Source organism: Garra rufa, unplaced genomic scaffold (genome assembly GCF_049309525.1).
Source record: "Garra rufa unplaced genomic scaffold, GarRuf1.0 hap1_unplaced_580, whole genome shotgun sequence".
Classification (NCBI taxonomy): domain Eukaryota; kingdom Metazoa; phylum Chordata; class Actinopteri; order Cypriniformes; family Cyprinidae; genus Garra; species Garra rufa.
In genome coordinates this window covers 942-12,390 of record NW_027394846.1, presented here as the reverse complement: position 1 = coordinate 12,390, position 11,449 = coordinate 942, and the positions used below count along the sequence as shown (strand labels likewise).

The window sequence follows — 11,449 nt, the reverse complement described above, 5'->3', positions numbered from 1 at the left end:
ATTATTTTAACTCTAAAGGTGAATTATTTGTTCTGTCAAATACTTAAGGATGTTTAAAAAATGTGGATAGAATTGTAGTTATGTATTTTTATAAATATTTAAAATGACGACTTGTCATTTCCTAAAGTTTTGATCAAAGTATTCTAATGTAGTATTTAACAGTCTAATAAGACTGTTTTGTATGTGGAAAAAGTGTACTCCTGTCTTTAAAAGCTATTCTAAAACCAAATAGTTTGGAGTAAATCTTTTATTGAATCCCCACTGTGTTGTGTTGTCTCATGTAGAACTGGTGGAGGACCTGTCAGTCTTCACAGAGGGACAGCAGGCTTGAGGATGTCCAGCAGGGGGCAGCGGTTTGTATCCAGTCAGCCTGGAGAGGCTTTAAAGAGAGGCGTCAACTCTTGTTGTGGAGAGAGGCAGCCGTGGTAATCCAGAGAAATTGGAGGCAGTATTGGCGGGGGCAGGCTGCCCTTCGGATCCAAACTGCATGGAGAAGGCACAGGGCCAGAGAGCTCTACCTCCGGCAGCGGGATATCGCCATCCTCCTGCAAGCAGCCGGTAGAGGCTATCTGGCAAGGCAGAGGTATGATACAACCCTGTCTACAGAGCGTTGAAATACATTGCCTAATAACATAGGCAGAGCTCTATAATGGTCTGAGTTACACCAATCAACAGTCAAATCCCTAGTGTTCTTAGCAGTAGTTTTCCAAGCAAAAATCTGGTTGGTTCAGCAAAGGAATTGCATAAGAACTTCACTCAAAGTTTAGAAAAGTTAGGAATTATTAGTAAGTGATGGGTTGTTTACTAACTAAAAGGTTGTTTACCAACCTTTCTTGTCGTTTTATTGGTAAAATGTAAATGATATTATCATCCAGCAATATATTAAAAGTTCAAGTGCAAAGTCAATGTTGGAAACACTTTGAAAAATGTCTTTTTCCACAAATGTATGCAAATTGTATAATATCCAAGGTACACATTTCTAGTAATCATGCAGTTAATTCTCATATTGTGTTTTCAGAAAGTTTTGGAATATTTGTCCTCTTCCCAAATTTTTCACCACCAAAAGACAGTAATCAGTCCCTCCAGGATTTCGATTTTTTTTTCGTGAATTTTGTGATCCAAATGTCTGATTTTGTGGTGGTAATATCCAAAAATGTGTGCAAAATTTGCCATGTTTTTTAATAATTATGATAGCGCATTTACCAATGTAAAACAAATGACAACAGGACAAATAAGTACAATATATATATATTTTTTGTTTTGCTGCTGCTGCTACTGTTGTTTAATGAATTTTTAGAAACTACAGTAGGCTGTATTGACCAGATTATTCATTAGTTTGAATATACACTGAACTGAGCACTATCATAACATCTTAGTTGATAAATCAGTATTCTATATTTTGGACAAAACATCCCATGTTTCGGTCATGAGAGCACATTTTCAATAGTGGCGACAATGGTAGCGATCACATCACAGAATTTTACCTCATATGCTGAAACACTAAAACATACTTAAATGCTAAAATATTGCATAACTGCACCAACTTTAGTTTATTTTCCCCAAATAAAAGTCATTACCATAAACTTAATTTTATGGTATAACACTGAAAAAAACAAAGATGTCACTACCTAAACTTCACCAAATGTTTAGGTCATGACTGTTTTTAGTAGAGACAATTTAAGATACTTTTAAACCTAGCTCAAAGATGCTAATCAGCACATGGTTAGCTACAGTAGCACAGATCTAAAACAGTTGTACACATATAAAAGCTAAATAGTATAGAACTTCCAAAAAAGTGTTTAAAAACAGAAAAATTGTGTTCAGTAGTGATTATTTACAGTGTTGTGAACTTTTTATTCGAGACCAGGAGACGTTTGGATATCTTGAAGCAGAAGTTTCTCTTTATTGAGATACTAGCTGTGCGTCGCTGCAGTCATCAAAAGTCGTCTAACTAAGTCAGATACATTATAGTTTATATACATTTCCAAGGGGGAGGGATACATAGAGGTGGAGTCAATCTAAACAAAGCATGCAAGTGCAATACAGGAATCAACCCACCACCAGAGTTCCCCCAGCCCTGATCTCATTATCATAACAATGTCATTCAAAGGCATAGGTGCTAATCCAATCAGTCTGACAGTATTGCCTATACCTTCACATTATCATAGAGACAAAGGCATAGCTGTACTTTGATCTTAGAATTCACACTTAACTTGGGAAACCTGTTCAGGAACTGCAAGAGAACAGGAGCTGGCAGGAACCTCTGGCTACGAACTTTGCTTGAGAGAGTAATTTGTCTGATGTCCTCATATTTACCATAAATGCTAAATACAATGTAGGATCATCAAACCTTTAACAGATTCTTAAATTTGTAATCCTTCAACAGTTACAAACAGATTGTTTTATACTTTTGAACACATGTACCTCTAAATTATAGGGCCTATGTATGTACTCTATATGCCATGTAGCTATAAGTTAGAGTGACACAAATATTTCCTGATCATGAATGTAGGGGTGCAGTTAAAATCAACGTCAATCGACTTTTTACTGCGTAAATGTTTTAATATTTCCTAAAAAACTCTGTTTTACTGTGCATCCTGTCTTAAATTTACTAAAATGTGGTGTTTTACTGCAATTGTGTTCATTTTATTGGGTTTATCTTGAAATTTTCAGATTTAGAGAACTTCAAGAGCAGAGATTAAAAACCACTCGGCTTCCGAATGGAAAGACCAGTCTGTTACCAGAAGAGCGCAAGCTGAGAGACATGGGTTTGGATCAAAGCATATGGGTGCAGGACAGGAGCAAACAGACCCTTGTTGGTTCAGTAGAGGCATCTGGAGGACATATTTTGGAAGAGATGGAGCTAGAGATGACAGAGGGTATGGCGACAGTACAATCGACATCTGAAGTGGCAATCAGAGAAAGGCCGCAGACTCTAGAGGATCCCAACCAGAGGACCCGGGCCAAACGGGAGAGCCGGCGGATGCGAGAATTGGAGCAGGCCAAGTTCAGCTTGGAGCTTCTTAAGGTGCGCTCCACTGGAGGAACATCTCCTACGGAAGAAAGACGCTGGTCAATGGAGCTGGTCAGCGAGAACGCTCACACTCCTCAGGGTACTCCAGACAGCCAGAGCTCCAAAGGCAGCTTTGAGCTACTCAATATAGACGACTATTTCAAAGACAAGGCACCTTGTGCCGAACCGGAGGACCCGGGTTCTCCTTCTGTACCTGACAAGCACGATGTGTTCTCCGACATTCCAGAGTCCGCTTTGCCCTCTGACACTCCAGCACCTGATATATTGTCAAAACCATCTAGCCAACCTGAACCTCCAAAAATCCAGAACTCGCTTCCAACTTTCTACACTCCTCCGTCAGAAAGCAGCTCTCTAATTGTAAAGCCTACCTTAAATTCTGCCACCCTGTGTCCTGATGGCACCAGCAAACCTATGAAAGACAGGAAGGAGTCCACTCGGAGACCTATGGTTGTGGTTATTAGTATGCAAAAAGAAAGCCTTATAAATGAAGCAGATGTGAAGCCTCCAGAAGTCAAAGACAGTGCTGCCCAGACCAGCAAGCCGCCAAGCCCAGCACAGCCTAGCAGCGACAGACTTTATGTTCTGGAAAGGCTAGAGAAGCTTAATGAGGAAAAGCAAGAGCGTCAGAAACATCAGCAGCAGCAAAATGAAAAACAGATGATGGAGCAGATCCGTCAGCAGAAGCACATCCTGAAAGAACAACGTCAAAGTTTTGCCCAACATGAGAGGGAGATGTTTGAGAAGCAGAGGGTTGAAGCTTTGCAAAGGATTGAGCAGAGTAGACAAGAGGCTTCAGGAGGAAAGCCAGATCGATTATTAACAGACAGAGGCCCTGCTCCTATTGCTCAGCCGGAGACTGACTTCAGCTCCCAGCCACTGGTCCCGGAAAGGGAAGCTGCACCTTCTATTTTCAGAGACCAGCCAAAGGACAGTCGTAATGTAGCAGAAGGGTGGGCACCGAAGTTGACCCTGGAATCCAGAGCGGATGAAGCCAGAAGGAGAATAAATACAAAACCGTCCACTCAGAATGTCAACATAAACATGTCAGAGAGGCCTGGAAACATGTTCTTTTCTCCAAAGGCCAAGGTTTCAAAGTAAGTGATGAGTTTGACTTCAGGGTGCTAGGTTACAAAATAGTTCATACTCTCCTTCCAAACCTGTTTGATTTTCTTTCTTCTGCTGAACACAATAATAAAATGTCTAAGTTGTCTTTTATTATACAATAAAGATGGATACATTGTATAGGTCAAAATGATCGATTTTTCTCAAAGCCAAAAATCATTAGGATATTAAGCAAGGATCATGTTTTATTAAGTTATTTTGTACATTTCCTACCGTAAATATATCAAAACTTAAAGGGGTAGTTCACTTCTAAAACAGAAGTTTCAATAATGTGCTCAGCCCCTTGTCATCCGAGATGTTCATGTCTTTATTTCTTCAGTCGTAAAGAAATTGTTTTTTGAGGCAGATTTCAGGATTTCTCTCCATATAATGGACTTCTATGGTGCCCCCGTGTTTGAACTTCCAAAATGCAGTTTAAATGCAGCTTCAAAGGGCTCAAAACGATCCCAGCTGAGGAGGAAGGGTCTTATCGAACCTCAAACATTTGTCTTGTTTAGCTCTGCATGAATTCTGTGTATTCCGGTTCATTAAAGTTTGGGTATGTCGAAAAAACTCCATTTCATTTACTCCTCCAACTACAAAATCACCCTACATCGCTGTTTTACCTTTTTTTGTAAAGGGTGTTTGACCACCTTTGCATGTTCACTTTGTAAACACTAGGTCAGTACTTCTGCAGTGATGTAGGATGATTTTGAAGTTGAGATGAGAGTTTTTTGACATAACCTAACTATAATTACCGGAATATGCAGAGTTCACGCAAAGCCAGACAAGACAAGCAGATGAGGTTAAAACGTATATAAATTGTGCCGTTTTTTTTTCTTTTTGAAAATAACTGATCGTTACGCTAGATAAGACCCTTCTTTCTCGGCTGGGATCGTTTAGAGCCCTTTGAAGCTGCATTTAAACTGCATTTTGGAAATTCAACCTCGAGGGCACCATAGAAGTCCATTATATGGAGAGAAATCCTGAAATGTTTTCCTCAAAAAACATAATTTCTTTACAACTGAAGAAAGAAAGACATGAACATCTTGGATGACAAGGGGGAGTACATTATCTGTACATTTTTGTTCTGGAAGTGAACTACTCGATTTTCTCAATATTTAGATTTGTTTGGTACCCTCAGTTTCCAGATATTCAAAATATGTATCTCAGCCAAATATTGTCCTTTTCTAACAAACCATACATGGGAAAGCTTATCTAACAATGGAAAGCTTATTTATTCAGCTTTCAGATGATGCATACATCTCAATTTCAAAAAATTGACCCTTATGACTGAGTTTGTGGTCTAAGTTTAAAAGTAAGATATTCACTAAATCTCTTTAAATTCTGGTTTCTTCTGCATACAAAGCTAAATAAAGGAATTTGAAATGGGTTTGGATCGACATAAAGGTGAGGAAATTTTGAGTCAACCAACCTTGAACTTCTTGAATGTGTTCTAGGTTGGATAAGGACTTAACCAATCAAGGAAAACCCCCAGCAGTCCAGAATGAAGTGAGCCTGTTTGGTTACAAATCCGCTAAGAGTGAGGTGAGAGATGTAGCAACTGACACTTTAGGTCATGATAGATTGAAATAGCTTTTCACAAACCTCAAGATTTTGTTCATCAATATTGAATACATTAGTCTTTGAACTCTTTCTGCCTCATGAGGCCTTGGTGGGGTCACCTGACCTTGACGTACGGGGAAGCTTCTTCATTTGTTTTATCATTTGGTTGATTAGGTTGGCCGACCGGGTCATAAAAAAGCCAGAATGGCACGGACGCGTTCAGACTTCCTGACCCGCGGTTCAAACGCCATGGGAGAGGGGGAGTCAGAGGAGGAGGAGTATGATGAGACCCCTCTGTCTCCTGGCACACCCCTCCCCAAGCAGGACTCTGAGGAGAGCACACTTGAGGCTTGTCACAGTGACTCCGAAATGGTAATTTATCGGTCTGCGCTAGAGCAAACAGGCCCACCAGCAAGATCTCTCTCTACAGCTAACTCCTCCAGAAGAACCTGATAGATTGCCTTACTGACCACCTGAAACGCTTCTACACTCCCTATCCAGTTGAAGGACATAGACTTCAACCACAGATGCTGAAACACCTTTTGAAAACTATTCTCATCTGTGATGGCAGGTGTTTTTCGGCATCCACATATAAATACAGTACAAACAAAATTCAAAGACTGATCTGCATTTTAATTAGGGCTGTCATATAGATTGAAAAAATACTGATTAATATTAAATATAATACATACAAACAGAAGGTTACTTAACAGTCTACTGTAAATGAGGACATTCTGTAGACTTCTGTTGTTTTATTTATGCAGCTAGAAGAAATCTTTTTTTTTTTTTTTTGACGAAAAGATTTTGTCAGCTGTATCTGACTTCTGGATATATTTTTTCCAAAATATCGCCAAGCTTTTTTATTTGTTGCAATGGCCAGTAGAACAGTGTTCTTGGACTATATGCTGACACCTATTGGTATGGATGTACTGTATCATCACAAAAACTGCCATTTTATCTCGTTACTGTACTTTCAAAACATATCAAAATATCAATAGCATTATTTATTTATTAGTCATCAGTTGTTTCTTGAAAAACATTTAATTCATCTTATGAGGTTTCATTTTAACTTTGACAGTCCTAATTTGAATGCATTTTCTACCAACACAATTCTTTGTCACACTTGAGCCAGAACTTTCATCAGTACATTGGTTCATCAACCAGCCACACAGATATGGATGGCTTCCATCAGAAGTTTGCTTTTCTTTCCTTATGTAAAATGGCATCTTGTGTAAAGTTTAACCCACGGCACTCTTCACAATCTGAACACGCTGCTTGTCTAGACATAACAGCTATGCTAGTTATAGGTTGCTCCTTCCTGAACAACCAAGATCTTCAACTGCGAAATTTAGCTTTCTTCATCTTGGATAAAGAGTACTGCATGCTTTAACATCTAGCTCTGTCTTCTCTTCTGCAACAATTCACCAAGGCTAAAGCCATGGAACTGTCATGGCACCATCTTCTACATTTCTTATTCTGTAGCTCTCTTTCCAATAATCACTCTTTCCAGTCTTGTTGGTTAACAATATAGTAGAATTTAGTCATTATGTGGGTTGTTGTATGAAATGGGTGCCTATTTTCTACATCAAAGAGGTAATTAAATTAGTGCATTTTATATACACAAATTGGGTTATATAATTGGGTTTTTCTGTTTACTTATAGTTGAGGTCAAAAGTTTACATCCCCCTTTCAGAATCTGCAAAATGCAACTGCAACCTTTTCAATTTCGAAGACCAGGGTAAATTTTACTTATTGGCTTCTAAATATACTTATGTGGCTTCTAAAGGCTAGTACTAAATGGAAAAGTATGATATTTAGGCAAAATAAGAAAAATGTACACATCTCCATTCTGTTCAAAAGTTTTCACCCCCCAGCTCTTAATGCTTCTGGAGCATCAGTGAGCATTTGAACCTTCTGTAATAGTTGTATACAAGTCCCTCAGACATTTTTTTTAATTTGTAGGATAGTTCATTGTTTAAATAAAGGGTAGTTGATAGTAGAATAAATGATAACAGGGTTGACGCATAAAAAATGCCTATAAAAATACAAAATAACACAATTACACAAGAAGCTACTGTATTTATTATCAGTTAAAGTATGCTAAAGGTACCCATTTTGTAGAATGACCCATTTAGCTTCGGTTTAAAACTGTTGTTCTTTTTTGTTTGTCTGTTTGTTTGTTTTTAAGAGTTAAGAGATTTATTTTTTTGTCCTAGTCATATGCTGTCATTAAAGTGCACTTTCATTCTGGTTGCCAATTCTGGTTAGTTTTAGTGCATTAGTCTTGTAGAAGAAATTGATTTAACCACTTAGTCCTTTCAGACTATGTTAAGGAGCAACACATGTTCTTCCTCTTTGTGCCTGTTGTTAATGTTTTAAACTGACACTGCCTACCAGAAAATAGTGACCGAAGTGAAATGAAAAGGCAAAGTGTAAAGCCATTTAATGACTTATATTGAGCTATAAAAGTTTTTGACAGACAAAGCGAAAAGGTTGAAAAGGTTGCCGTCATTCAGCTCTTATATACTATATGTAATGATCTCTTTCAGCCGGCCACAGCTAATGAAGAGCAGAAGAACATGTATAAAACCATGTCATCCGGAGAGCTGGGCAAAAGTGATGCAAGGAAGAACTCTCATGGAGATGGAAGGTGCTTGCTTTTTCATGAACAGTTAGTTGTGAATTAGTTTTAAACGGTAATCCGAAATTAAGATATTTTCATTTAGTTTTCTCTTTTGTGTTTTATTTTAATTTTAATCTTCATTTACTCATTCTCATATTGTTCCATGAAGTAGAATGTCCCAGTTGTTTTTCAGAAAAGTGTATTTTATTTTATTTTTAGGTCATATGTATAGGTTATCATAAGTGTCTTATGTCGTTAGAATTCTTGGCTTGCGACGGACAAACCGGACTTCTCAGATTCAATCGTGAATCTGGCTAAATTTTTGGGTATTTCACATTTTTTGCAAACTAGTCCTAGGTTTTACGCCTGATCGGAATCAATAAAAAAAATTCTGAAAATTTTCAAGACTCATCGTCACAAAGGGGTGCCAAAACATTCGAAACGGGCAGGGCCACTTTTAGTAAAATACTTACAACTCCTGAATGGAATGAGATATCTCCGCCAAACTCAGAACACTTATGTAAGAGCTTAATCTGAGGTCACAGGCTTGGCCACTTGGTGGTGCTCGGTGTTCACGGTATTAGTCTGAAGCACCACAAGTGTCTACAAGGACATTTGCTCAAAAAACATGGCCGCCATTGGCCGATGAAGTTTGAGCGTCTATTAGACAAGCTTAACGGAAGCCGATAGTAACGAAACTTGGTGGGCCTGTTCGACTTACGCCCCCAAAGGTCTAAAAGAAATTTGGCCACGGAGGGGTGCAATATCGCTTTTTTTAAGGCCGTAAATGATTGTACATTGCACTTTTTTTGCACATGTGTACAATATTTATATCAAACTCCTCATTCTGGACAACATTGTCTCTAGAACCGCTGTTGTTGTTGTTGTTTTGATTGAATATGTAAAAAAACTTACTTTTGCGAACTAGTCCTAGTTTTTTCTCTTAATCTGGAAAAAACACTGCAGTACAATTCTCTGTACTCTCTAGGGCAATAATTATCTGAAAAATGTTGAAATTTACCCTTTGGGAAGCTATAACGGGGTCGTTTAGAAAAGGGTCTTTTCCAGATTTACCCCAAATCCTATAAAGACTAAAGGAAAATTCAAAACTTCACGAAACCTGCTGAGCACATGCAACAGGTGATTCTTAATAAGCATGCAAAGTTTTAGGGGGATCGGACCACAGCTGGTGCTATAACATTAATATACATTTAAAAAAACGTCATATTTCTATAGTAAATTACCTGGATTGGCCAAAAATGCTTTTTAAATAATTGATTAAGTAGGGTACAGCTTTGGCAAAAAAAATTTTATTGTTTTTTTCCTTATATGCTCAAATGCCTTAAGCACTTGAACCCCGGTAATCGCTGCTTGCAGCTATATTGTTTTATTTTATTTTATTCAGAAAAGAAAAAAGCACTCTGGAATTAGAAACTTTGGCACCATAGAGTCATAGACTGCTTTTTTACATCTTGAATTTTTTTTCTAAGAAAGAAAGGGAAGTAAAGAGGCTTGAATATTAAGTAAATGAAATACAATTATTAATAAACTATTGCTGTCCGTGTCAACGTGTATTGTCTGTAGGGTTCGTGGTAAAATGCGGTTTTGGGGAAAGGCAAAGCATGGAGAGAAGAAAAGCTCACGAGAACGGCTGCTGTGTGTCGGTGATACTTTAGAAGGAGACTTTGCTGAATCGGCACTTCTAATGGAAGAGGGTAAGTCGACAGAAAAACTGGTCAATTAAACTTTCTATTTATTGACATTTGAAGAACTCTTTTGGTGATGAAAACACTGCTATTCTCTTTATTCAGGGGTAGAGCGCCTGTCCCCTCCTCAAAGCCCAGACCTAACGTTACAGAGGGAGTTGAAAGAGAATAAAGACCCATCTCCTAAAGTAAAGCGCAGGCGGAGTGTGAAGATTAGCAGTGTGACTCTAGAGCCCGTCCAGTGGCAGAATGATGCCCTGCAGATACTCACATGTGCCAGTGACTACAGAAGCATGAATGACTTCCTTATGAAGAAGGTGATCACTGTTTTCTACCTGACTGCATTTGCATTTACTTATTGATGAAAAGAAGTCTTCATAACCTTGTTTTAATCTTACAGATTACTGATTTAGACACAGAAGATGGTAAGAAAGACACAATGGTGGATGTTGTCTTCAAAAAGGCACTAAAGGAGTTCCGCTTAAATATCTTCAACTCATACTCAACAGCTTTAGCTGTAAGTACATTGATAAAGCAGTTATTTTACTGTTATCACCCCAAAATGATTCATATCGCTTTAGTCAAATACTTATTATGTTTGGTTATTATATCTTTTCAAAAGAATGTGTGAACGTCCCTTAAGAGATGTGTCAGAAACAGATATATTGTGTTTGCTCTGTGTGCAGATGGATGATGGGAAGAGCATTCGTTATAAGGATCTCTACGCCCTATTTGAGCAAATCCTGGAGAAAAACATGCGCCAGGAGCAGAGAGACTGGAGCGAGTCACCGGTGACAGTTTGGGTCAACACCTTCAAAGTCTTCCTGGATGAGTTCATGACAGAACACAAACCTCTGGACGGCAGTATGGGCAGGGTACAGTCTTAACACACTCAATAGCACTCTTCATGAACTGGATACAAAATAGGGTTTACAAAAAAGTAACAGGGTGGAACAGGATGGTGAGGGAATTTTGGGACATAGGTCTGAAATAAAAATGTAGATAAAAGTAATATTTATATAACGTTTATAAAAATGAATTAGAAAATAATTTTCAAAGAATATGACAGATAATGTACAGCTGTGGGCAAAAGTTTACATACACCTTGCAGAATCTGCAAAATGTTAATTAGTTTACCAAAATAAGAGGGGTCATAAAAATGCATGCTATTTTTAATTTAGTACTGATTTGAATAAGATTTCACATAAAAGATGTTTACATATAGTCCACAAGAGAAAATAATAGTTGAATATATAAAAAATTACCCCGTTCAAAAGTTTACGTACACTTGATTCTTAATGCTGTGTTACTACCTGAATCACAGCAGTTTATTTTTATTTTTTAGTAATAGTTGTTCATGAGTACCTTGTTTGTTCTGAACAGTTAAACTGCCTGTTATTCTTCAGAAAAATCCTTCAG

General features: G+C 38.0%; 1 protein-coding gene across 1 annotated transcript; it reads left to right on the top strand.

Moving 5' to 3' along the window:
- Nucleotides 1-284: 284 nt before the first annotated feature.
- LOC141317257 (unconventional myosin-IXAa-like) lies at nt 285-10,905 on the top strand (the record flags this gene model as incomplete). The annotated part of the gene is made up of 9 exons (XM_073833018.1): nt 285-583; nt 2,674-4,128; nt 5,596-5,683; nt 5,876-6,073; nt 8,251-8,351; nt 9,909-10,039; nt 10,136-10,347; nt 10,431-10,547; nt 10,717-10,905. Coding segments are annotated over 9 exons (2,790 nt in total), but the record flags the coding sequence as incomplete, so codon positions are not given.
- Nucleotides 10,906-11,449: the final 544 nt, after the last annotated feature.